Here is a 24,311-nt window from a genome sequence, read left to right as displayed (position 1 = left end):
TTTTGTGGCCTATTTGTCAGGTTACAGGCATATAATATTAAGGAAATTAAAACTACAAGCCTTTTAGAATTCTCTGGGATACTAAAAGAAAAATTTTAACTTTTTCAACATTGTAATTATTGGTAGGAAATTCTTTAAGGGAGATGAAATAACTAAAAATATTGACTAGATTTGACTCAGTAATGTAATTTCATATTCACTAAAAGACGGTTGTATAACCAATAACAAGTAATTAATATGAACTTATTAAACATTTCAGTATCATCAATATGTTTTGGTTTCGCGATGGACCTGACGAAGGGCGAGCTCGCGCTGTTCGTGTTATTCGTCGTATTTGTGGACTTCATCGGCGTCGGTCTACTTGTCTCCACATTCTTATGGTTAGTATTTATATTAGTGAGATTTAATTAAAAATTATTCCCAGATTCATTTCGTAGGGTGTCAAACTGCAGAACTTTTTTTCGCATATACAATACATATTTGCTATTATTGCTGTATGAGCGCTAATATGTGGTGATAGCCAAGTGGCAAAAGCAATTGCCTCTCATGTAAGAGATGAAGGGTTCCTAAGACCTCAACCTGAACTTGGCCTGGTAGACTCCAGGTACCCTCCATCATTTCTGCTGGAGACATTGCCCAGGGCTGTTAAATCTAGCACATACAAACATTGCCCCGTCTCCCAGAAAGGTAGGCTATGGCATAATTTTAATTGTTAATTTATTTAACACTAAATTTGTTATTGCTACTAAGCTTTACAGCCAAGTAACGATCTTCTTTACTGACTGTGTACAATGGTGTGTATATTGCAGGTACATGAGCAACAAGTACCTGCGGCGGGACCCGGACGGGCCGGACGTGGAGTGGGGCTACGCCTTCGACGTGCACATCAACGCCTTCTTCCCGCCGCTCTCGCTGCTGCACTGCTTCCAGATTGTACTCTTTAACAGTCAGTATACAACGACCAGTATTACAGTAGTATGGGATAGTTTTAGCTTATTGTTAAGTGTCTGATAACCTATCTTACAAATAAAGGACAGTAAATGTATAAAAACAACTGTTTAAATTCCACCTAATAAGGTAACCTATACTTAATCCCAAGTTAAACCGAGTTGAACTACATACAATTTAATATAATACATAAAAACAATCCTAGCAATAGGTGCAGCCATGTAGTAAATAGTCGGTTCTGGTTTATGTCAATAAAATAACAGCTGTTTATCCATATCCAAAGCCTTTGGGCAGAGTGTACAACTTTGATCACTATAACTTGGAACACCATACTATACATAAATATATCCTAATGTATAATATTGTAAATATGTTTGTTTATTTACCAGGTGTGCTGTCAAACGGCAGTTTCTTCTCGTGTCTGATATCCAACACGTTCTGGTTGGCGTCCATCATCTACTACCTGTACATCACCTTCTTGGGATACAGCAGTAAGTATATTATGCCTTATTTAATTTCAAACTCAAAAAAATATTTAAATTTTTGGCATTGAAATGAAAAAAGATGAAATCACACACTTTTTAAAAATTTTTTACATACACTCATGACCACTTTTTCAAAATACATATAAATACATTAATGATATAATATATTAACAGATTTTTTATGAGGGGTAATTGGACGTAGTTATGAAAGAACGTTCCAATCCACAAGGTGGTCAAAATTGAGTTTTTGAGCCCAAGCTAGGTATTTTGGATCGTCCTATCTAGTGGTGAAGACACTGACTCTTTTACGACAATAACTACTGAAATAATTACACGGTCTAAATGATAAAACGTACCAAAAGATCTAAATTGTAATCGTATAACGTGACATTACATTTGGATCGTACTATTTTTATTTGTTTTGGACTGAATGCAATAGAAATAACGATCCAATCCATCTTGAAACGTTTTAAAATAAATAATTTTAAATCTTAAAAAGTGACATTCCATTTGGATCGTTATATTTTATTACATTTTGGACTGAATAAAATAAGAATAAAGACTCAATCAACTTGGATCGTTTTTAAAAATAACAATTATAAATGACAATTCATTTGGATCGTTCTGTTTCAATACGTGTTGGACTGAATAACATAAAAATAATGATCCAATCATCTTGTTTGTTTTTCTTCTTCTTACTATCTATTTCTTCAAAACATTCCATGTAGGTAATTTATATATAACGTGACGATAATAAATTCATATTGGTAAAAGTAAACCTTAGTCTGCCTATGACCCCAAAAACGCTGTGGGTTAGTCTCTGAGTACCCCGATCCCCGAAGCCCGGAGTACCCCAATTTATTTTTGTCTTGATAAACGACTAAAAGTCAGTTTAGCGTAAAAGTACCGTCAGCAAATGCTATGTCAAATAAATTTTTGTTAGTTAATACTTAACTTTAAGGATTAGGAAAAGATTATAGTTAAGGAAAATATGGTTGGGGAAAAGTTTTTTCGCATTATAGTATGTATGAACTTGTAATAAAATCTCTTTGGCTTCAAGAATCACAAAATTAAATGAGTACACGGTTCATTAGGTTTCTTTCAGTGAGCTCGTGAGGTACCCAAATATTAATAATATATAATATTATTAATACCCAAATAGCTTTTTTGCGTAGAGAAAAGATTTTATTACAAGTTCATACATACTATAATGCGAAAAGACTTTTTCTCCGACCTAATATTATAACCAGAGAATATAATTTAGAGCCTCCTAGAACAATCGCAGGCTTTAATTACTATCACATTAGTCCCTTTTTCAGTACAGAAAATCAAAATACGAACTCAAAATGGAACATCAACATCATCATCATTGCCTTAAAACGCAAATTGTCTTGTGCCTTATCGTAGGTTGCTTTATCAATCATTATCACTGTTTTCCATTATTGCCAATCAACCATCTTCTATTTCATGTGACGGAAGACATGCGAGACAGATGCACATTCGCACAGATGATAATATGTAATTTAGGCCTGTCATTGCTCTAGGAGAGTACTCTGGATTGTATTCTCTGATTATAATATTTACCTTAGCCAAGCACGACTTAATAATCTTTTCCTAATCCTTAAAGTTAAGTATTAATTAATAAAAATGTATTTTACATATCATTTGCTGACGGTACTTTTACGCTAAACTGATTTTAAAGAATCGTTTATCAAGACAAAATAAATAGGGGTACTCCGGGACGGCGGCCTCGGGGATCGGGGTACTCAGGGACTAACCCAAAGCTGTAGTGTTCGAAATGTCAATTAAATAAAATGTTAATAAATCGCAAAATAATCCGTAAAAGTTGTTTCATTTAAATGTGTCGTGTTCGCGTAAATAAAAGACAACAATAAAAGTAAAATAATGACGCCATTGACGATGCTGATGGATTCGGTAAAGAGCTTGATTTCGATCTGGATGATGAATAAATTGTGATATTATAATTTTTATTCATCATCTAGATCGAAATCCAGCTTCTTATCTTGATAATTTTTTTTGATACAGTTGTATCAACGTATGGAAAATCATCACAATAAAATTTACATTCACATATTTCTCATACATCACATGTTATCTATATTAATATTATAAAGCTGAATGAAAAGAAGAGTTTGTTTGTACGAGCAAATCTCAGGAACTACTGGTCCGATTTGAAAAATTATTTCAGTGTTAGATAGTTAATTTATCGAGGAAGGCTATAGGCTACATATCATTACGCTACTACTAATAGGAGCAGAGTAGCAATGAAAAATGTTATCTATACTAATATTACAAAACTGAAGAGTTTGTTTTTTTGTTTGAACGCGCTAATCTCAGGAACTACAGGTCCGATTTGAAAAAATCATTCAGTGTAAGATAGCCCATTTATCGAGGAAGGCTGTAAGTTATATATCATCACGCTACAACTAGTAGAAGCAGAGTACCAGTAAAAAATGTTACTAAAACGGGGAAAATTATGACCCATTCTCTCTTATGTGACGCAAGCGAAGTTGCGTGGGTCCAGCTATGTATGAATATTTCTTAAAAAATATGTTTTAATAATGTTTCATTGTTTTACTTATGTTTTAGAAAATATATATATTAATTACCAAAATATAGCAATTGTAACATATTGGAACGTTTTTGCAAATTATGTTAAAATCTACTTCCATACATTAAGCCTTTTTTCAAAAACGTTCCAAGTGCATTTTTTTCATAATTTGTATGAGAAATATGAATAAATTTTAGTGACAAGTATATTTAAAAATAAAGTTTATTTATTTAGTTGCAGTGATACATACTACTTAGCTGTACTCGCTACCAAAAAAAAGCGTACCACAAAATTACAAAAACGCGATTTACTCAGTTCGAACTGCGTGTGGATTGGAACGTTCTTTCATAACTACGTCCAATTTTAACTACATTTGTAGTATTCTGGATCTTTCTTTCTTTAAGTTAAAGTAAGTAACTAAAGTGACAAATTCACTTTCAGATTATGGAAAAGTTGTTGATTATGGTGAGTTGTGTATCAAAATTTGATGTTTGAATGAAATTTCCTTTAATTAAATGTCTTGGTGTTATAGAATGTTACAAATCCATTTGAGGGTATAAATACTTTCACTAGAAGAATATACATAGCTGTTTATAAATGTGTTCTAATGTTTTATTTCTTTCGATAAATTTACTAACACTGAAATTCCAAGAATAAAATCATTTTATCATTTTAAACCACATAACATTTACATGAAATAGATAGTTACAGTACTAGCCTAATGACAATATTCAACCCAAAAAGTGCACATTTTATTTAAAAAGAGAAACGAAACTATTTTTTTTAATTTTTGTTATTGTCATTTATCTCTGATCCTCCACCGCACCTCACGAAAAGCTCCAGCGCATAGAGGGGTATCACTCACATTGGGAGCCTATAAGATAACTTCATAATCATACTATGACTGAATTGCCTTCAAATGATCAAATCCTACTAATATTATAAATGCGAATGTTTGTGAGAGTATGTATGTATGTTTGTTATTCTTTCACGAAAATACCACTGAACCGATTACGATGAAATTTGGTATATAGATAGCTAAAGAGACAGAACACGTAGGCTACTTTTCTTCCCGGAGTTCCCGAGGGATCGGGAAGGTTTTCCACGCGGACGAAGTCGCGGGCGACCTCTAGTTATCTACACAACAAACTTTCCTTGTTGCAGATCTGCCAATACTACACAACGTCCGAGTGTTCCTCATGCCGCTGCCTCTTCTCTTCCTCGGCTACCTCGCCACGCTGCTGATGCACTGGAACTTCAGCGAGATGCTCATGATGTTCTACGAGTCACGGATGAGGATTAGAATACTATAGTGTTCAATCAACTACCTACTAAGACTATGTGCCGCGTGGAAAACATTCACTGGTTATATTTATAAATGAAATATACATACATACCTTGTTATATGTATAATAGAATATGAAACGCGGACACGCATTTTACCTTAAAATTCCTAACTTTCGCCGCAGGTTGCACTCGCCAAGACATGCAATGCGAGAGTTTAAAAGTTATGCATACCTGTTATACCCGAAAGTTGTATGTAGAGGTGAAATACAACCACGTTTCGCTTTTAACCAATGTTAGTCCCATGTATTGCCATTTACCGAGCACGAGGATGAAATGTTATAATAAACTTGGTTTGGAAGGAAAATATTTTCAGCATTCCTATAAATAAATGGATGTTATTATCAAATTAAAGATACAGAAATATAATATTATATAGTTTTGGATACGGTTACGTATAGTATATTTATCTGAAAGTTTCGGCTTTGAAGCTAGATATAACATCCTATGTGTAAATTACACGCCAGATAACTTTATGTACCTGTAGCTCGATTCTCTACCACTATCGACTACCGAAAACCGGCGAGCTTTCGAGTTGTATGAAAATATGAGCAGCGCCTCTAGCGGGCGTTTCAGGAACTGTTTTGGCAGTACATTTTAAATGTCAAACTTTCGATACTCGACAGTACCGACTGTGGAAAATCGATCTACTGAATATAGTACAAGCCGATGCATCTCCGTTACTCAGCGCTCTGTGCTTACATCTCTTGTATAATATCTTTAGCCTTCTGCGACTTGTTGCTATATTCAGACATGCACAGTTAAATGGAGCGTATTAAACGCAGTTCAATTTCAAAATCGAAGTCAAATATGCTCTAACACGTATTTGAAATCGTCAAAATATTTTTTATCTACCAAACTAGGTCTTGGAATTACAATATTTTAAAATGAAATGAAGAGTAAAGCTTGTTATTTTAAATCTTGTTATTTATTAACTCATTTACTCATTGTTTTAGTTTCTAGTCTAGTTAATCATTTTTTTAGTTGTGTCATAACTTCTATACTAATAAAAATAGTAGAAAACCATTTTCCGTAAAATATGTGCTGTATATTTTACTGTTGTTACCTACAATAGACATTAATGTATTCCATCCAGAAAAGGCTTCAATTTCAAAGCGAATAACCCCTAAGATGAATTATCATTGAATAAAAATAATCCATACCGTTCGCAAATGGCTATTCCTTAATTAGAAATTATTAATAAATATATTCGTGTAATTACAAACGTGCGAACTACGTCATATTTAAAAGAACCATAGGAATGTGACAATGAAGTTCGCACGTTTGTAATGCCCCGAATATAGAACTTTCATTTATCCTCAAGCTTCTATTTACATAATATCAAAGCCTCTTTCACCTAAAGGTTTAGGCAGGTGTTTAATATACCCATCCAGCCCCATAAAGCGGTGGCGAGCCTATTGTCATTTACCGGGCACGCTACCAAACTCCGGGCTATATATTAATATATAATATAATTATTGTAATGTTACATAGTTTGTGTTACAGACTGATTGATAAATATAGCATTTATATTTGTATGCTAAACCATGTATAATATGCTCCTTGTTTTCCAAAAGGTATATAACGACAAGCAATGTAAATTAATATTTTGGTATAATTACATTAATTTGTAAATAGTCAAATAATATATGACCAGTTTCATCACTCGTGAATAAGTATTGGATAACTTATCAGAAGGAATTTTAAGATTTTTTTTATATTAATGTTACTTTATCTGGAGGTTATCGGACACTTATTAATAAGCTGTGAAACTGGCTCTTAATATTTTATAAGAAATAAATGAAAATAATGTTTATTCTGTGAGATTTCATTTATTACTAGTGATACAAATTTCTACATTGATACATGCCCTAATCATCGTCGAGGACAATGACCTCGTCTGTAGTGATAGGTTTTGGTCTCTCGGTACTGAAAGGTAAGGTTTTCTTCGCCTCAGGTTTTCTCACAGGCGGCTTAGGTACCGACGTCTTAGTAATAGTAAGTGACGACGGTAATTTACTTATAGATGCGTTTATATCTTGATTCTTCGACACAGGCAAGTGTTTCTGCCTTTCTGCTAGTTTCTCTTGCAACGTCTTGCCAGGACTGACTTGTTGGTGCGGCATAGGCGGTTTCGTGTGTATCGCCGCGTTCACTGTCGATGCACTCGACATATGCGCCTGTGCCGGTATTATAGAATGAGACGAATGCCCACCAAAACTTGATAAATTAGCCGTCATAGAAGCAGGTAAGTTCTGTAACACCGTCCCCATACTCGGAGCCAATGATGTCGAACTAGATTTCTGTAAAGAACTTATCACGGGTGTCGGTTGCGACTTTGTAGCTGTAGGTATCGTTGGCCCAGAGAATGACTTAGATTTCGGCATTTGATTCAATTGTGGCCTCACTTGCGCCGGTTTGGGACCACGTTTCTGCTTTTTTACAGGTGGTAGGAATGACGAAAAGCTTTGACCTAAGAACTGGCGATAAAATTCTGCTTGGAAAGAATTCTGTAGCGAGCTTTGTAAGGAAGACTGTAAGGAGCTTTGCAACGACGTATAACCAGCTAAAGCGCTTATGTTGCTCAAGTAAGACAAGGACAGTGCAGCTGCCGTCTGCTGAGACAGTACGGGGTCGTTTAACATCGGCAAGTAGCTCTGGAACGCGGCTGCCATTTCATGAGGAGACATCTTGGGAAGACCACTAGATGATGATGACGCAGGCTGTGGTGGTTGTGGCACTGCAGGTTTAGGCGGCTGGTCCGGCTTCGGTAGATGTACAACAGGTGGCGCTGTTGTCGCTGCTTTGGCAGTCTCAGCCGCGACAGCTGCCTTCGCGGCTTGTTTCTTCTGAGCGTTCTGCGTTTTATCCAAACTGGCCATCGTAGCTTCATGCTTCAACCTCTGGATCAACTTCTGACAGTACTTCATACTAATGTCAACCAAATTAGCGTTTTCTGCAATAGGTTCCGTTGTCACAAGCTTGTACCCTTCTATCAAGAGGTGTGTGAATTGTTTGGAGTTTGGTTGCTTCTGCGCTCTCTGGTACGCTCTGTAGATGTCCAACATTAAGCTCTTGAGCGCTTGCCGTTCTACGTCGTTGCTCTTCAAGTCGGCTTGTTGACCGAACTTCGTCAACTGACCCTTCAATGATTGTACACATAGTGAGAATGCTTGCTGCGCTAATTCCTCTCTATCAGAATCACGTAAATACTTTTTATCCGGTTCAGGTATTCTTTGCAAATGTAAGCTGATGTCTAATAACGTTTTATGATCGTCTATCTCTTTTAATATCTCTAGTGTGAGTAAGACAGAGCGACTCATATGGAAGGCGAAACCTCCAGCTCTTTCAACTTCAACCACTGGAATCTTCCAAATATTGTTGAAGAAATTCGAATGTTTCCTCTCACTGAACAAACCTCCTAACTTCTGACCGGCCCGTGCCGCGAAGGTCGACAGCATTAAATCTCTGCATCGCTCAATATCTTTGCCCTTTTTATAATAAAAGTGGTAGTGAGCAAGTCTGTATATCGCCTTGTAATGCAGGGGGAAGCGACTGGTGCAGTCTTCTAACGCATCCAGACAAGATGAGACAATCTTCATTATTTCATCCTCAGTGAGGGGCTTCGCGTCATTTGACGACTTGGACGATGACTCACTATCCCTGCTAGAATCACTACTACTATCAGAAGATGACTCACTAGAACTCGAATCTGAGGACGAACTCGAACTTGTACTGCTAGAACTTTCACCTTTCTTCTCTCCATCCGTTTCTTCCTTCTTCTCTTCAGCTGGTTTTTCTATTTCTACAGGCTGTTCTTTGTCTTTGACTTCTGTTGGTTGCGGGGGAGGAGGCGGTGGTAGATCAGAACTTGATTTATCTTCAACCACAACAACATCTTGAGTTTTTTCTTCTACAGGTGTTGCAGGTGCAGTTTCCGTTGCCTCCGTAGTCTGTACAATCGGGTCTTTGTTAGACGCGATTCTCTCCGTGTCATATGAAGCCGATCGCCGTACTTTAGCTGCAGCTGATTCCATTTTAAGTCTTTTTGCTTCATGTGATTCTTCTTCGCCCGCGTCACTGATAGACCGTTTGAGTATGTTCGCTGCGTGCACCGGTTCGGGCGGCTTAGGTTCTGCAATAGTCTCCGTATCCATAGCACCATCTTTCTTAGGCTTTTTGGTAAATGGACCGTTCTTCCATTCCTCTATACAAGTGGAGAATACTTTTCCAACTGAAGCCGGTATAGGCTTGTTCTCATGTTGTTCAATATACTTCAGAATAGACGCGTGAATACGATAGTGTAGCTCTAAAACTTCTATACATAAATGTGTTGGTGTATTGTAGTTTATTTTCAAAGGGTAAGTCGCGTCTGTTTCCTGCAAACATTTCACGCCTTTCATGTAGTAATCTAGATAAATGGAGGGAGGTTTATTTCTCTTTTCGGCGATTTTCCCTAACATGTAGAAATATAGCCATGTATCTTCGTTCGCTTTCTCTGAATCTGTGCTGTTGTTTAACTCATTAATAACTGTTACGAAGCATTTTTGAGTCGTATCTAACATGTCCTCTTTTTGCTTCTCTAAAGATTCAAAGTCTTCCATGCTTAGAGATTCGCTCGCTTGCTTCAACAGTCGAGAGCAGAACGAATGAACGGTGTACACAAACATCCCATACTCTATCCACATGTTACAATGCGTGGGATCCAACTCCAAGGAACGCTTAAAACAACGTATCACAGATTTAGCAGGATTTAAAAACTCTCTCTCGTTATTTAGATTCTTACAAGAGTTCAATATTCTCTCCAAATTCACAGCTTTTGCCAAAGATATTTCCGCCCACGATTCAAGTCTATCATTGTTCACGACAACGTCTAACATATTGAATTTAACGCCCAGTTTTCCTTCCTCCTTTTTGAAATAGTAATCTCCCAATAGAAAATAGATATCCTTCATTTTATACGGTATAAGAGGCGGTATCACAGGTAACTTTTCTTCAACTCCCTTGATGTATTTCTCGATTTCAGGCAGATGTTTCGTCGGGTCACACTCTGGAGGCAGCAGTGCAAGTATTCGATGGAACAACTGCTCAGTATCAGCCGTTATTCCAGGCACTTTGCCTTCAAGCGCGGGTAATAGCGGAGGTCTGAATATTTCGTACAATTGTTGCGCTCTTTTCCAATCTAACTGAAACGCCGTCACGTTATGATCAACTAGATACTTCAACTTGTTTTTTCTGACGGGATGTCCAAATAGACAATAGACACATTGCTCCATGTACTGACATACTTGTTCTAGAGCTTTAGAGAGTGATGGTGACCGCAACCTCGGCACTACGGTATCCAAAATAAAATAGAGAAGTTTCCCTTTTGCTGTACAACACCAGCCTCTGTTGCCTAACTGTTCATGTGCGATGAATAACACGAGTAATGGATTAGGAACATCTTCAGAAGCTACTTTGTCCTTATCTACAATTCGAATCCTGCCTTGGTCTTCTTCTCTTTGCAAAATGTAATGCATTATGATCCAAGGCGTGACTGTACCGAAAGGCATCTCAGTAGTATTTGTCTCTACTTGATGTCCGATTATTCTAATGAGATCTTCCAAACCCTGGCCGAGTTCTTTACGAGACACAGCATCAAGACACGCCAGACCTTCAGTAGTAAGGATGTGTTCCATACAACAGAGGATTTTTACAACTGTAAGTGTCCATTTATCATACTCCTGAGAACCAGTTGTGTACCTAAAGTAGTGTTTTAAAGCTTCGTGTAAGCAAATCAAGGACCATTTGAAGCATTCGTCAACCTTGTTTAGCGCCCAATAAGTGTCTAATATAACTGACAATTGGACAGCAAAGTCTAAGGACATTTCTTCTTCCTCACTCCTAGCCATAGTCTTACAGTGTTCAAAGGAATCTATCACGATTGAAAGCACCTCTTCATAGTTCCCTCTTTCATACATATCCATAACAGTGGACAACTTCTTATTTCTTTCGAGAAACTTGATCCCAGCAAGAATTTCATTTTCATTGATGGCTGGTTTGAAAGTAAAATTAACGACATTCAAACTATAAGTGTCATGGTGCTCTTCCATCGCTTCAAATTCATACTGCAGCTGATAGAAGCAGTCTAAAGCAAACTCATTACATTTGTTCAACATATGAATGTGGAGTTTGACCCATAGGAATCTGAGCATAAGATCCAAACAGTCTGTACTGCCAAAGATATGAGGCTTCATGTTTAAAATAATGCCAATAGACTCAATAATACATAAGTCATGTTTCTGTTTGTCCGTCTCTTCTGAAGGTGACACTAATTTCTCATTCACTGAGAACTCTTCTACAAGAATATTGACTGTAGTGTAGTGAAGTAAGTCTTCATGATTGTCGCTAGTACATGTTGGTGCATCAACATGATTCATGTAACACTTGTTAGCTTCAATAAACACATTAGCAAGTCCTTCAGGCCACTTCTCTCTCCATTTAACAGCCAAAATACTTAAAAAATCTTTTAATATGTCAATAATATCTCTCTTATTCTCAGTGTATTTAGTCATGAAGTTTTTAACATCTTTTTGTTCATCCTCAGACCCAAAGTACTCTTTTATTTCCTTCTCTTCCACTTTTTCTTTTTCTTCAAATAGTTTATCTAAGTCTGCTGTATCTGGGGATGTGTCTCTGGCCTGATTTTCTTTTTTCTGAATCAGTTCAGGTACTAAACATATCGGCACCATTTTACGCAAAGTTTCATAGATATTGTCTTCATTTTCCTGTTTGCTTGTAGGCTTCTTACGACCAGATCTTCGTTTGTTACACCATTCCCATTGTTGCAGAAAGCTGAGAGCACTGCCTCGCCTCCTTACAGGGGTTTTCTTAGGTATTTTAGGCTCAGGTTGTGTTTCAATAGCTGTATCCATAGGCACTACTTCTACATCACTCTCAACTTTCTCAGTGTCTGTTGCAGCCTTGTCCTTATCTGATAAATCATTGTTTTCATTCTCTGAAACATTTTCGACTATTTTCTCAGCCTCTGTAACAGTCTCTTCAACTTTCTCTTTGTTTTCAGGCACCGGTTCTACTTCTTTTGGTTCCTCACACACCTCCATGGGTTCCTCTTTTTCCTCCTTCTCAAATACTAACTCTAGAGGACTGGCATGACTGTGACACTCCTCTGTCATGTGATGATGCATGTGCACTAATGACTCACCAACTGATAACCAACTTAAATGTGATATTGGTTTCACTAGCTTTAGTTCCGGTAACACATATTTAACCTGTGCTGCTCTCTGTTGTTCTATAAAAGATTCATGTATAGTGTCGGCTTCTTTCAGCAGTATCTCAGCTTTTGTCTCATCATATGGTTCATCTTCCTTCTCATCCCATTTGTATATAGGGTTCAAGTATTCCATATAATCTCTAATGTATCTGTATGTTGTATAAATATGTTTTCTGTAAGCCAGGCCTCTAAGATAACCAGGATCTAGCTGAAGAGTGTCATGTATGACAGATATACATTCTTCTTTGTATCCTAGGCCTAGTAGAAGAGTAACTATTTTGTCTAGACAGGGCCAGTGTTGCTGATTGCGCTCGACACCGCACTGGAATGCATGTAGGGCCATTTCATAGCGTTTTCCTCGCATACAGAGCAGTCCAAGTCGATGCCAGAGTGTAACGTCGGTGTCGTCAAGCTCAGACGCCGCGCAGTACGCTTCTATCGCCTCGTCGACCTCATCGGAGGCGCTCAACATCGACGCTAAGTTCTTATACGACAAGTACTTAACATTGAACAAAGGACTTGGTACTTTCTCTCCTGGCGCCGGTTTCTTGACATCGTAAAGTAGTTCTGTGTCTAACAAGTCTTTAAGTAACTGTGTAGCTTCTTTCAGACTACCTTTTCTTTGAAGTTCAAGAGCTTTAGCGTACTGCTGTAATGCGATCTGTTCTAATGCTTCTCTAGTGACTTCCTCCTCGGATCCACTCTCCTCCTCCGATTCCTCGTTTAACGCTGATATCTTTATCATCTTGCTTTGTAATTTAATTTGTCGTATCCATTGATTTTCTTATAAATAAACAGCGAAGCCCGGCTCGCACTCAGTCTGTTTGTGAATTTGACATTTATTTGACATAATATAAATAGCTGGCTAGAGAGGAGATAAACGATAGACGCTGTCGATGATTCCATAACATGTGATTGATTAACATCAAACTTTAATACTAATTTATATATTTTACAGCTTTTAAATCTAAAAGTTACTACGAAATAAAATAAATGCACTTGGTTTTCTATTCAATACTGTACGAAATAAAATCGTACCAGGATCTTATGCTAAATGTATTGATTTGTATTCGATGTTATAGCTGAAACGTTTACTGCTGGCTGTCATTGACATTTGTCAAATTGACAATAAAATTTTAGGTTAGGGCGTTTGTAATCAGTGTTTGAAAAATAAAAATTAAAAGGGAAAACACAATATTCAATAATGCTATCACAGAACTCGATGCTGAAACGTGCTTGGCCAATGGTCATACAAGCGGCTGAGGCACACAGAAAACCTCGATGGTTGCCTGTCGCTAAAAGCAAAATTTATCGTATTCCCAAACGTCCAGTTATATCTGATGAAGAGCGTATGGAACTACAGCGCCTGCACAATAATTATAAGACACAGATGCGCGCCGTCAGGAGGTTTTATCATGAGGAGATGATAAAAGAGAAGTCGACCCGTGAGAGTGCTAGCTCGGAGATGTCCCTACGTTTAGAGGCGGAGGAATGGGCGCAGTGTGTCGAGTTGAATGAGAAGTGGAACGAGCAAGTTGCCAAGGAACGCGAGGAGAGAAGGAAGATCCAGGTGCAAGAGTTAGAGGAGCGCGCCTTGAGGAGAATGCAGACGGAAGATTTGAAGAAACAGGAAAGAATCGCTCTGGCTTCAATAGCCATTAAGAAAGAGAAGGTAGGCAAAACTCATATTTCCATAGAAACATTTTTAAAAACAATTAATTGTGTTATTCAGTTCAGTGAATGTCTTCAGTTATAGTGAAGAATTCAGCCACATCTTTAAAAAAGAAAAATTTGTAAGCATGACAGTAATAGTTTATTTTTTTTTTAAATATTTTTTTTTTTTTTCAGGAACTGAGCTCTACCTTCATCACCCTAGATAACCTAGATGCTGCCATAGAGCATGCCCTCTCCAATCCCATAGACTACAACTTTACCATAGACTTGAAAGGCAACACATACCAAGGCCGGGATGCTCCCATCGCTCCCCCCAAAGAAGAAAAGACAGCCAGCGTGAATGCTTAGAGATATAGTTAGAAAACTGATTGTTTTGTAAATAAATTAGGTACAATAAATATTTAAGAGTTCTTGCCTGTTTTATTGTGTAGTTCAAGAAAAGTATAAACAAGAGGGAGAACAATGTCTATTTATAATATAATAATTTTACATCTATATAAATTTTTGCCACATACTGGGCATGTTTGCCCCCTTTTGAACAAGGTCATATAGTAGGAAAAAGACAACATTTTTACCTAAATATCAAACTAATAGACAAATTATTGCCTGGTTAGTAAATCCTCTATAATGACACAGATTTTATAACTGATTGTACCAATACTTGGCATATATTCATTTACTCAGTATTATCTTAATTTGATTGATTAGGATTTTATCAAAGAAAAAGATGGCACTGTTCTTTCCATCTGAAACTGTTCAAACAGACGCCCATTATGAAATAAATAAAACTCCACAATAACATATAATAATTTACTAGACAGACATATCATTGAACATGGTCTCCCAGTTAGGCACGAGGTTCAGTTTGTGCTGCAACGCGCCCAACGCAACGAGGTTGGCGGAGCGCGACGACTCGTCTGTTGCCACTGACATCACTTCCTGGTGGAATGCTGCTTTAGTGCCCATGCATACCTGGAAACCATAATTATAACATTGCAGTAAATTATATAACTAATGTCATTAAAAATATTTTTTCAACTACTGTTATGGATGTGCTTAGCAAAAGGATAGTAATGGCAAAAGCAAAACCAAGGCAATCTAAAAAAAACGAAAAGGTATCAGGCAAAAGTCCATCATAATAAGGCAAGAGTATTTGTTTATCATTATTTAGAGCGCGGTAATAAGTATTCTTAAAAAAAAACATCAATTAGGTGTAGGGTAACATCACTTTCTAATTAAATGAAGAAATTCAAGAGTAGTAAGAGGTAAATGAACAAGTACCTCAAACATGGTATCACCGAGCGCGAGGCTGACTCGTCCAGAGCGATGTATTCGTAACTTGCCGATACGACCCTCTTCTAGATCTGAGAGACGACATCGATTGTCCACCTGTCGAAGAAAAGCCAGTAAAATAAATTAAAAATAAACTAGCTCCTTTGTTGTCGCCTATAAGCTTAATTTTCCCAATCAAGTTTTTATTAAAATACATAACAAAGAGGGAACAAATAACTAACTTGAAGCAAAGCACTGTTAAAATAACTATGTTTATTTAGCTTGGTGCTACTTACAGGTTTCTCTTCCCTAGTTTCGCCAGTAGATGTGGAGGGTTCATCATCATTGTTCCTGCGCCGCGGAGCGTCATCCTCCATCTTACCGCCACGCCCCGGCAGAGAATCTGGTAACTGGTAACACAACATTTTTTTTGACATCGTTTCGTGCTGCAGCCAAGTCAATGTGTATGCATTACGAAAATACTATTTGGATAAGGATGTTCCTGCTGTTACTGATTAACATTTTTACTGCTACTTAACCCTTTTTAATTATAACAATTTTAGCTAGAATTATGTATACCTATTTACTTTTGTCATAATTGCATGATCTACAGATTCTTTAAACTGTTCTAGTACCAATGTAAATACTTATATGAATATAAAGTCTTCGTTATTTTAGTCCATATACCAGTAACAAAATACTCATTTTAGTGCATTATTATCATAAAGTAATATAAATAGTAACCTGTAACAGTATAAGCGTCGGTTGATCACTCTTGAGTAGTTTGACGACGTCAGTGTGGTCGAACGCCTCCTTGATGTCCGGGATCGCGGGCTTCTCCTCCACGTCGTTCACTGAAAACAAAACTACCCTCTAATACAATGTTCTAAATGTTCAATGACCCATCACCCAATGCTTATGAAACCAGCAGTAGTTATTATAGGGCTATACTTATATTACTATTTATATATGGTAATGGTGATAATAATAAAGTTTATATATTACTATCTTACTAAAAAATGTCGTGCATGCTCTGATTAGTAGTGTATTTTCCAGTTATATGTAGTTTCAAAATTGATTCAAAGTGGCAAAACTGTATAACTAATCAGAGCTCACACGACCTTTATTAGTTAAACATATATTTGTATGAATTAGAAAGGAAGAAAGGTTATGTACAAAAATCATTTTAAAAGTTTTCATATAGTTCACTGACAATAGGATACATTAACTATCAATAAATGATATTAGTTTCTAGATCCGTTAAAGCAATGTTAGGTGAACATTAGCTTACATTCCATAGATGTTACTCTTAAAGGTCTGGGTTCTGGCTGGTATATAATGGTCGTTATAGCACAAGCTGTGAAAGTTATCAATAAGATATTCTTTAGAAGTTTATATAAATGGGATCTGCACAAGCCGAATGATACATACCTAAATCCACCACTAAATGTAAAGGAAAATGAGCTAGCATAAAATGATTAAATAAAGTTAAGAATATTTAAAAAGGTGTATATAAATAAACGTAATATCTATGTAGCGTCTCCGTCTAGCCGGACAAAACGGTTCGCCCAGCCGCGCAGAGCTGCAGACAAAACATATAACCTAGGTCATACCCCGCAGTTATACTCGCACATAAACTCTCTCGGTAAGAGGTATGAGTAAAACATTAAGCTATCAATACGCGAGTAAAATACTTCTTTTAAAAATGCAATGCTATGCAATATCAATGGTCAATTGTTAAATGTTTGAACACAATTACTTGAAATTACGACTTTCTCACATGGGGGTAGGCGGGGACTAGAGAACGCCAGTTAGTGCGATCCTGACAAAATTCCCTATCCTATAATGAATCCTAAACAACAGATATCTAAATTATTAAGTTCGACAGAACTATAGTGACCGAATCGGACACAGGGATACCAGCAAAACATTGCTTTCCCCTTTACCCTGCTTCTAATATATTAATTTAGCCCATAAGTGGGTAAGAATCCCATTGCTGGGCAGAAGTCTCTAAGTCGTAATGAGGGAAGCTTAAAGCCTTGAGTAATAACAAAATAATATTTATTCTTTATAAAAAAACAAATTATGAATCATCATATTAAATTCTAATTTATCGCATAGCATAGCAATAGCAGACCAAAACACGAAAAACTATAGTTAATCAGATCGTATAACTCGGAGTATAACAGTGATGATGATTAATACCGCAGTCTATGTCGTCGGGCTCTCTCTTGATCACCACCTCCTGTTTAACCTTCACTGTGGGCTTTACTTGGGACCATCCTATAAACAGAACTCAATGTTAGACCACACGGAGACTCACGCCTCCATACAACTAACTAATAAGTCTAATAACTATACTAAGAAGTAAAGATTTAGTCTCTGGTTAGATGAATAATTTTGAAAATATTGCCAATGGGGACTACAATAAATTGTTTGCAATTAATAGGGTATTTTTTGACAAAGGAAAAATGCAAATAAAACGCGCGTTATCTTTTGAAACAAGACAGAGTTATAATCATTTGTTACAATAGTTACACAACTAAACTTGGCTTTAGTTTTGATACTTTGGACAGTAAAATGGGGAATAAAAATAATATTTTGAAATATTTAACTATACTATAATTAGCTTATATTAGCTTTTAAGTAGCTTATATTCAATGCTAAAAACACTTTTATACTTTAAATTCAGGAACCAATAAATCAGAATGACTAAATAGATAAAATTTTAATCAGACATAATTTAGATTTTTTTGATTTCACATTGAAATTATGAATAAATTCTTGTGAAATTCACACAAAACATGACTGAGACTTTCAATATTTAGGAAACAACTAATCTTACTAAGGATTTAACAAACATACAAATCCTGTACACTGAAAGCACACAAGACATGCTGCCTGAACTAACACATGTCAACACACATACCTCCATCATCCATAGGCAGTCTGATCGGTGCGTCTCGTTCTAGGGCCTGCTTGAAGTCCTCGGTGCTGTTCTCATCGTCAATGTTGCCGACTTCTCCCATCACTGTCTTGATCTTCTGTTCTTCTAACTCTTTGTCTATCTATATTTATAAACATACAAATGTGTTATACATTAAAATGGCAGGATTTGTAGGATTATTTATACTTGATTGTACACAAACGTCCATAATATTTGAATCTTTTGTGTTGCTTCTTTTATGATCTAAGCACATTAATTTCAACAAAATACTGAATATTATGAAAATCCCTGTTCCATTATAATTGAACAGGGTTTTTGTAATGACAAAGAATGAATTTGGAAGACAACTACCATAGCTGTGTGCATTAAACCTATATTACATGCCATCAAATGTTTATTATAACAGTGTCGCCAAAGCTTGGTGACAGCAACACTAAACTACAAGTTAAGTTACTAAATAGTTGTTACCTTAACCACATCCTTTACTCTGATAGTAGGTCTCTGCATGGTTTGTGCCGTGTCTGCCTCTCTCGTAGCATACGAAGCTCGGGACTGGCTGCGTTCAGCACTGCCCAGACCTGGAAAAATTATATACATTACAATTTATTTACATTAAGTAGAGTCACTAGCAGACATACATAGAAATGCCAGATGACATCAGAGTAAAGATACAAACATAGTTTTTGAATAAGATTAGAAAAAATTACAATATATTTCAGCACCAATATCTTACTATACAACCATATTAAATACACATACTGGACTTTGTACTACAAGTAGAAAGAAGGACTTACTTTTATTTCTTTCTCAAGTATTTTCCCATAGAATGCATGATTTATGGCCTAAACAATCATAGTAAAGTGTATTCACTATATTCATAAAAATATATGAAGTTATGAAAGGCTTAAAAGATATTTTGTTTGGAGTGAAAGACTCCTTAGCAAAATGAAAAAGAGAAAACATATTGCAGTGGTTTTTTTTACTAAAATAGGTTTATAGTGTGTTTGTGAATAAGAGGGTTAATGTTTAATAAGTCAGTATAAGATAATATATGTATGTATATTTACCTTCAGAGAACACTCCACTAGATTTGATAATGTTGGGTCCATTCTTATATTTATGTCTATTATTTCTTGTGTCCTGTCTGTCTTTGTGTTCCTTCTTTTGGTTGTTCTGTTTTGGTAATGGCCTGAAACATTTAATACATTACCATTTTAAGTATTTTACAAAATAAGGGATGTGTGCAATAACAAACATCACTAGAACAAATTGTATAATCTCATACACTACATATAGGACCAAGCTTTCCAACAGACGTTAATAAGTGCGAGGGTTTGTAAATCAGGCCTACACTGAACACTTTAAGCTTAAACGCTCATGAAAGATCAATATATCATTAAATATAACTACATTCTTACTGCGGCCAGAAACTCACGGGTGGTAATGATTTATAAGCTTTATTTGACTGAACTCAATAGCCGTCTATCGAATTGAATAGTTTTTGTGAACACCAACGTATATAAAACTTACCCCTTGTTCTTATTTCTAGCCACGTTCAAGTTAGGTGTGAACACTTTTTTGCTCGTTTTTACACCACCCAGCGTTAGATCACGCGGCGCCTTGAACGAAGCCAGCCTTTGCATAGGGTCCGGCCCTAACCCGTTTGTTTTGGAAGACTTATCATCTGACATTTTATAAGCGTAATTAATTTAGATTTTAAAATAAATAAGCAAGCATGGATTTGTTTTGATATTTCCACTGTAATACTGTCAATTGTGACAGATACTTTTTGACATTATTTATGAGTAATTGCCATAGAAAGAAAAATTTTTAGAAATTGAAAAACCATGAAGTCTGTATTAGGTACCGAAGAATGGAGAAACAGCCATGCCATGATCTACCCTTGCAATAAATAATACCCATAACGGACGATGAAACAGCCAAGAACGAATAAATGGAGTAATCATATAATTTCCTGAATTTTAGATAAATGATGCTAAAAGGCTAGGACCCAATTTTTGGAGTAACATTGATCGTTCACTCATTCACTCTTACCCGGTAAAAAAGTTAAGTGCCAAATTTATTCAAAAACGGTTGTAACGATTGTTTTGGTTGTGTGAATTGAAAATATTCTGACTGCTGTAAATTTGTTAGCTCTTTTTTTCGGAAGAAAGGATTATTTTGAAACGACATGGCTGATTCTTTGTTCAGTATTTTTGGAGACCATATCACGAGACAAGCAGTGAAGAATGTCTCGCGTCAACCTTTGTCCAACATAGGTAAGGAATAAGTTTGTTTTTATTATCGTTTAGCTGGGTTATTCTGTTTGGAAAGAATAGATCGCATTTTACTAACTTTAACCCGATTCTAATCTCATTTCGGATAGTTACATCGCACTCACACAAAATGCCTCAATTGGGTACCTACCCCCTACTTCCCTGAAAATAATGTAAGTCCCTTTTCAAACTTTGTTTTTCAGAGAATATGGGTAAAACGGTGTCATCCGGTCCCATAAAGCCTAACGAACCTGTGAAAAAGTCTGAAATGCCTAAGAAATCGTTTCTCGCGAACACTGGGAAGGCGTTACGGAACACACCTGTTCGTAACGTGTTCACACCACGGGCAGTTAACGTCGGCTCCATGATATATAACGATGAAACTGGTGAACAAGGACTCTGTGGTGAAGATGTTGAATTTCACAGACCTTGCAACAAATATGGTAAGAAAAATGTTGTAATTTTTGTTACGTCCTTAGTTTATCGTGACAGTTTCCTAAATGTCTAACAATAAATTAAATATAATCGCTCCCTGTAAGTACAGTATAATATAAGTTTTATTGAAGTGCCACTGGAAATACTTAAAATTGTGTACCAGCCTAAACAGTAGATGGAAAAAACATCACATTAAGAACCTCTCTTAATTTCAGTTCATCTATTCAATAAGTATTTAAGTTCATATAAACATAAACAATAGATAAATTACCACTAAATATGCCTCAGAAACAGGGCATTTAGTTAGAAGCATCACAATTAGTTATGTAACTGCAAATACCAACAACTGATCTTTACTAGATTGATCAACAAATTTATTTTACTTTTCTACAGACAACTACCACAGAGACCTGTTCGACTACCTGCCAGTGCCTGAGCCAGAGATACTGAAGCAATTCTCACCCCCTACCACCCCACCCCCTAACACTAAGAGACACAGCATGGACTTCAACTGTTCCTATCAGGATGAGTTCTTCAAAGGTAGTGATTACTTTGCATATTGTTGATCAATAGTATATAGTATTAGTATTAGTAACTAGCTGACGCGCGCAACTTCGCTTGCGTCACGTAAGAGAGAATGGGTCATAATTTTCCCCGTTTTTGTAACATTTTAAGTTGCTACTCCACTCCTAATGGCCGTAGCGTGATGTTATATAGCTTAAAGCCTTCCTCGATAAATGGTCTATCTAACACTGAAATAATTTTTCAACTCGGACCAGTCGTTCCTGAGATTAGCACGTTCAAAAAAACAAACAAACAAACTTTTCCATTAAAACCTTTAATAATCAACTTTATATTTACTTCTCTGAATGATCTGTTCCTGATATTGTTTTCTTAAGCAAAGGTGAAATGATGTTATATGTATATGTAAACTAACAATAACATTATCTTTTCCAGATGATTTTTCAGTTGAAAGCATTCCAGATGATGACCTTGGTCTTCCAGACTTGTATTAGCAATTAAAAAGTTAAGAGGCTTTATGGCATGCTATAGACTAAGAATGAGGTAATATGTGACTGGGTGCCAAAATACCCAAACATTCTGTTGAACAATTTTTTAAATTAATTAATAGTGTATAAGTTTTTAACGACATTATTTTGTAGACTTGTAGACTCCATACATTAATTTTTTTGTAATAAGACATGAGATGTTTTACATTATAAAATTACATTTTGATTCATGTATTTTTATTGTCTACAGTGTCCCAGGAAATTGTGATGTAAATTAGTTTTTAATTTAAATTCAGTATTATAACTTTTTGATATTTATAATCTGTTTCAATCATCCCCTTGTATGACCCCAACAATACTGAGTAATAAAAATAATCTTTATTTAAATACAAAAGTTATTTATTTTCAATAATATTTACATCTTTTAAATACATCTTATACACAATAATAACATTAGAACTAGGAGAGAATTATGTAATCATGCTTTATACTTACTTCAAAGCAATATCAACTTAAGAATAAATTTAACTGTCTGTTTTTCATCTCTCAAACATTGGTATAATTATTACTTATATAAAATCCTATTTTTCCATCATCACACATCACTAAAGGATAGTTTATGACAGAATCTATATTCTCATTTGAAGTCTATCTAAGTTCCAGTTTCAACATTTATGAATAATTGTTGTATAACTTAAAAAGTAGTGATGTAGTAATAGTTTTCATGCATCACTTCATCTAGTCAATACTTTATCCAAGACTTAGCTGTGAACCTGGTCTCAGGAAGGACTTTTTTTATCTAAATAAATATACTTATAGATAAAAACTAAAAATTAAACAGGCTATACTATGTGAGGTACTTTTTCCCTAGAAACTGAACTTTCTTCTCAAAGGCTGGCAGTGTGATGAGCGTGTCTTCCTTGTAGAATGGGTTCAGCATCAGCTTGATGTAGGCTTCGTACACGTCAGTGAAGAAGTTCTTGATGCCATCTTCATTGCGGGCATCATGGACCATTATGAAGCGCATCTGAGGACAAATATGTTTTGTTAATGTGTGAAATAATGAAATCCTTGGCTATTGTAATATTATTTCAACGTCATCTATCTTATGTATATAGCTTAGTCTACAAAGTTTGATGTAGTGTACAACATGGCCTTAAGGTCTTTTACTCTATCAAATTTCAATGAAATCAGTTAGTTGTTTATTTGTAATAGGTAACTGTTATTGTGACTTCTATATTATGGGTGATATGTTAAAACTATATTTGCTTTAGTATCAATTTTGATTGCTTTGACCTACGACTATTTAAAAATGAGACATGGATAACATATAATGGGGTTGTAATATTATGGTGTTTACCTGACTAGCAGTGACAAATGCTGAAACAAACCACTGGTTGAACTTGTCTACTGACTTCAGATAAGTATTGGTGACTTTCCACATGTGCTCGTCGACGAGGTCCAGCGCTGCGTGCGCTATGAATTGGTTCAAGTGCCTATTGTCTTCTTTCTACAATAAAAAAACAAATCAGATTGTAATGATACATTATTTGGTCCCTAGATGGTGTGGAAAATGTTGAACCCTTTGCTACCCTCCAAGACCCTCTTTCTTATGAATTTTACAGAGTTTATGGTGTATAGGATACTCCCAATTCGCCTACCTTTGGCTCCTTAGTTACTGGAATGAAATCCATCTCAAAAATTGGGTTATCAGAGTGGCCCACAATTACGAAGTAGTACGTTCCTGCCGCCATTCTTAAATTATCATTTATTTATGAAATTACACTTTGTTATTTAAATAGAAACACGTAAAATAATTCAGTAAATTTAGAGGTGGCAGCTATTTACTACGGAAATGATAACTGTCACAGATGATAACATGACAGTGACAGTTAGAAAGTTACGTTTACTTGCTCGTTCATAAAGTTATCGTGGAAAGATTTTCTACGTGTTTTATTTTGAACAAACTACCTACCTGCTATGACTCGACAGTAGATATAATACGTAATTCCTTGATTAATTTCGTGTTATACGTTTAACCTGAAAACCTGCAATGTTAAAGATTAATTCTAAGA

At 35.9% G+C, this 24,311-nt stretch overlaps 6 protein-coding genes across 7 annotated transcripts in view; 3 read left to right on the top strand and 3 right to left on the bottom strand.

Moving 5' to 3' along the window:
• Unc50 (Unc50 RNA binding protein) overlaps nucleotides 1-7,165 on the top strand; it is an 8,523-nt gene extending 1,358 nt beyond the window's left edge. Inside the window, exons 3-6 of one of the 2 annotated variants that reach the window (XM_076128206.1) lie at nucleotides 260-380; nucleotides 810-946; nucleotides 1,338-1,439; nucleotides 5,170-7,165. In XM_076128206.1, coding sequence (XP_075984321.1) covers nucleotides 260-380; nucleotides 810-946; nucleotides 1,338-1,439; nucleotides 5,170-5,318 — 509 coding nt within the window. In that variant the 3' untranslated portion in view covers nucleotides 5,319-7,165. Of the gene's footprint in view, nucleotides 1-259; nucleotides 381-809; nucleotides 947-1,337; nucleotides 1,440-4,446; nucleotides 4,509-5,169 lie in introns of those variants that run through there. The other variant, XM_076128207.1, reaches the window with a different exon arrangement.
• Nucleotides 7,162-13,451, bottom strand: LOC142981989 (calcineurin-binding protein cabin-1-like). The gene has a single exon (XM_076128205.1). It carries the CDS (start codon nucleotides 13,365-13,367, stop codon nucleotides 7,221-7,223), a length of 6,147 nt encoding a protein of 2,048 aa, XP_075984320.1. The 5' UTR covers nucleotides 13,368-13,451; the 3' UTR covers nucleotides 7,162-7,220.
• A 285-nt stretch (nucleotides 13,452-13,736) lies between these two features.
• On the top strand, nucleotides 13,737-14,706 carry mRpS26 (mitochondrial ribosomal protein S26). The gene is made up of 2 exons (XM_076128606.1): nucleotides 13,737-14,294; nucleotides 14,471-14,706. The coding sequence occupies exons 1-2, from the start codon at nucleotides 13,827-13,829 to the stop codon at nucleotides 14,642-14,644; spliced, it is 642 nt and encodes a 213-aa protein (XP_075984721.1). The 5' UTR covers nucleotides 13,737-13,826; the 3' UTR covers nucleotides 14,645-14,706.
• Nucleotides 14,707-15,092: 386 nt separating this feature from the next.
• Polr3D (RNA polymerase III subunit C53) lies at nucleotides 15,093-20,289 on the bottom strand. Its single transcript, XM_076128605.1, has 9 exons — nucleotides 20,046-20,289; nucleotides 19,583-19,704; nucleotides 18,984-19,093; nucleotides 18,498-18,636; nucleotides 17,774-17,851; nucleotides 16,313-16,422; nucleotides 15,865-15,978; nucleotides 15,578-15,685; nucleotides 15,093-15,268 (listed from the first exon to the last, which is right to left on the bottom strand). The coding sequence occupies exons 1-9, from the start codon at nucleotides 20,204-20,206 to the stop codon at nucleotides 15,110-15,112; spliced, it is 1,101 nt and encodes a 366-aa protein (XP_075984720.1). The 5' UTR covers nucleotides 20,207-20,289; the 3' UTR covers nucleotides 15,093-15,109.
• Nucleotides 20,290-20,565: 276 nt separating this feature from the next.
• Nucleotides 20,566-22,462, top strand: LOC142982302 (uncharacterized). The gene is made up of 4 exons (XM_076128729.1): nucleotides 20,566-20,794; nucleotides 20,995-21,234; nucleotides 21,620-21,766; nucleotides 22,184-22,462. The coding sequence occupies exons 1-4, from the start codon at nucleotides 20,707-20,709 to the stop codon at nucleotides 22,240-22,242; spliced, it is 534 nt and encodes a 177-aa protein (XP_075984844.1). The 5' UTR covers nucleotides 20,566-20,706; the 3' UTR covers nucleotides 22,243-22,462.
• Nucleotides 22,463-22,606: 144 nt separating this feature from the next.
• Trs20 (trafficking protein particle complex subunit 2) lies at nucleotides 22,607-24,112 on the bottom strand. Its single transcript, XM_076128730.1, has 3 exons — nucleotides 23,898-24,112; nucleotides 23,597-23,746; nucleotides 22,607-23,263 (listed from the first exon to the last, which is right to left on the bottom strand). The coding sequence occupies exons 1-3, from the start codon at nucleotides 23,988-23,990 to the stop codon at nucleotides 23,084-23,086; spliced, it is 423 nt and encodes a 140-aa protein (XP_075984845.1). The 5' UTR covers nucleotides 23,991-24,112; the 3' UTR covers nucleotides 22,607-23,083.
• Nucleotides 24,113-24,311: the final 199 nt, after the last annotated feature.

The sequence above is a fragment of the Anticarsia gemmatalis genome, chromosome 21 (genome assembly GCF_050436995.1).
Source record: "Anticarsia gemmatalis isolate Benzon Research Colony breed Stoneville strain chromosome 21, ilAntGemm2 primary, whole genome shotgun sequence".
NCBI classification, from domain to species: domain Eukaryota; kingdom Metazoa; phylum Arthropoda; class Insecta; order Lepidoptera; family Erebidae; genus Anticarsia; species Anticarsia gemmatalis.
This window is presented reverse-complemented; position numbering and strand designations above follow the sequence as displayed.

Coding starts and splice junctions, on each gene's coding strand:
- LOC142981989 (XM_076128205.1), bottom strand. CDS start 13,367: ATGATAAAGATATCAGCGTTAAACGAGGAATCGGAGGAGGAGAGTGGA.
- mRpS26 (XM_076128606.1), top strand. CDS start 13,827: ATGCTATCACAGAACTCGATGCTGAAACGTGCTTGGCCAATGGTCATA. Junction 14,295..14,470: donor TAGCCATTAAGAAAGAGAAG/GTAGGCAAAACT, acceptor TTTTTTTTTCAG/GAACTGAGCTCTACCTTCAT.
- Polr3D (XM_076128605.1), bottom strand. CDS start 20,206: ATGTCAGATGATAAGTCTTCCAAAACAAACGGGTTAGGGCCGGACCCT. Junction 19,094..19,582: donor TAGTGGAGTGTTCTCTGAAG/GTAAATATACAT, acceptor TAATTTTTCCAG/GTCTGGGCAGTGCTGAACGC. Junction 15,686..15,864: donor AAACTAGGGAAGAGAAACCT/GTAAGTAGCACC, acceptor TTTCTTCGACAG/GTGGACAATCGATGTCGTCT.
- LOC142982302 (XM_076128729.1), top strand. CDS start 20,707: ATGGCTGATTCTTTGTTCAGTATTTTTGGAGACCATATCACGAGACAA. Junction 20,795..20,994: donor TCAACCTTTGTCCAACATAG/GTAAGGAATAAG, acceptor TTTGTTTTTCAG/AGAATATGGGTAAAACGGTG. Junction 21,767..22,183: donor TCAGGATGAGTTCTTCAAAG/GTAGTGATTACT, acceptor TATCTTTTCCAG/ATGATTTTTCAGTTGAAAGC.
- Trs20 (XM_076128730.1), bottom strand. CDS start 23,990: ATGGCGGCAGGAACGTACTACTTCGTAATTGTGGGCCACTCTGATAAC. Junction 23,747..23,897: donor CAGTAACTAAGGAGCCAAAG/GTAGGCGAATTG, acceptor TTTTTATTGTAG/AAAGAAGACAATAGGCACTT. Junction 23,264..23,596: donor CATTTGTCACTGCTAGTCAG/GTAAACACCATA, acceptor ATTTGTCCTCAG/ATGCGCTTCATAATGGTCCA.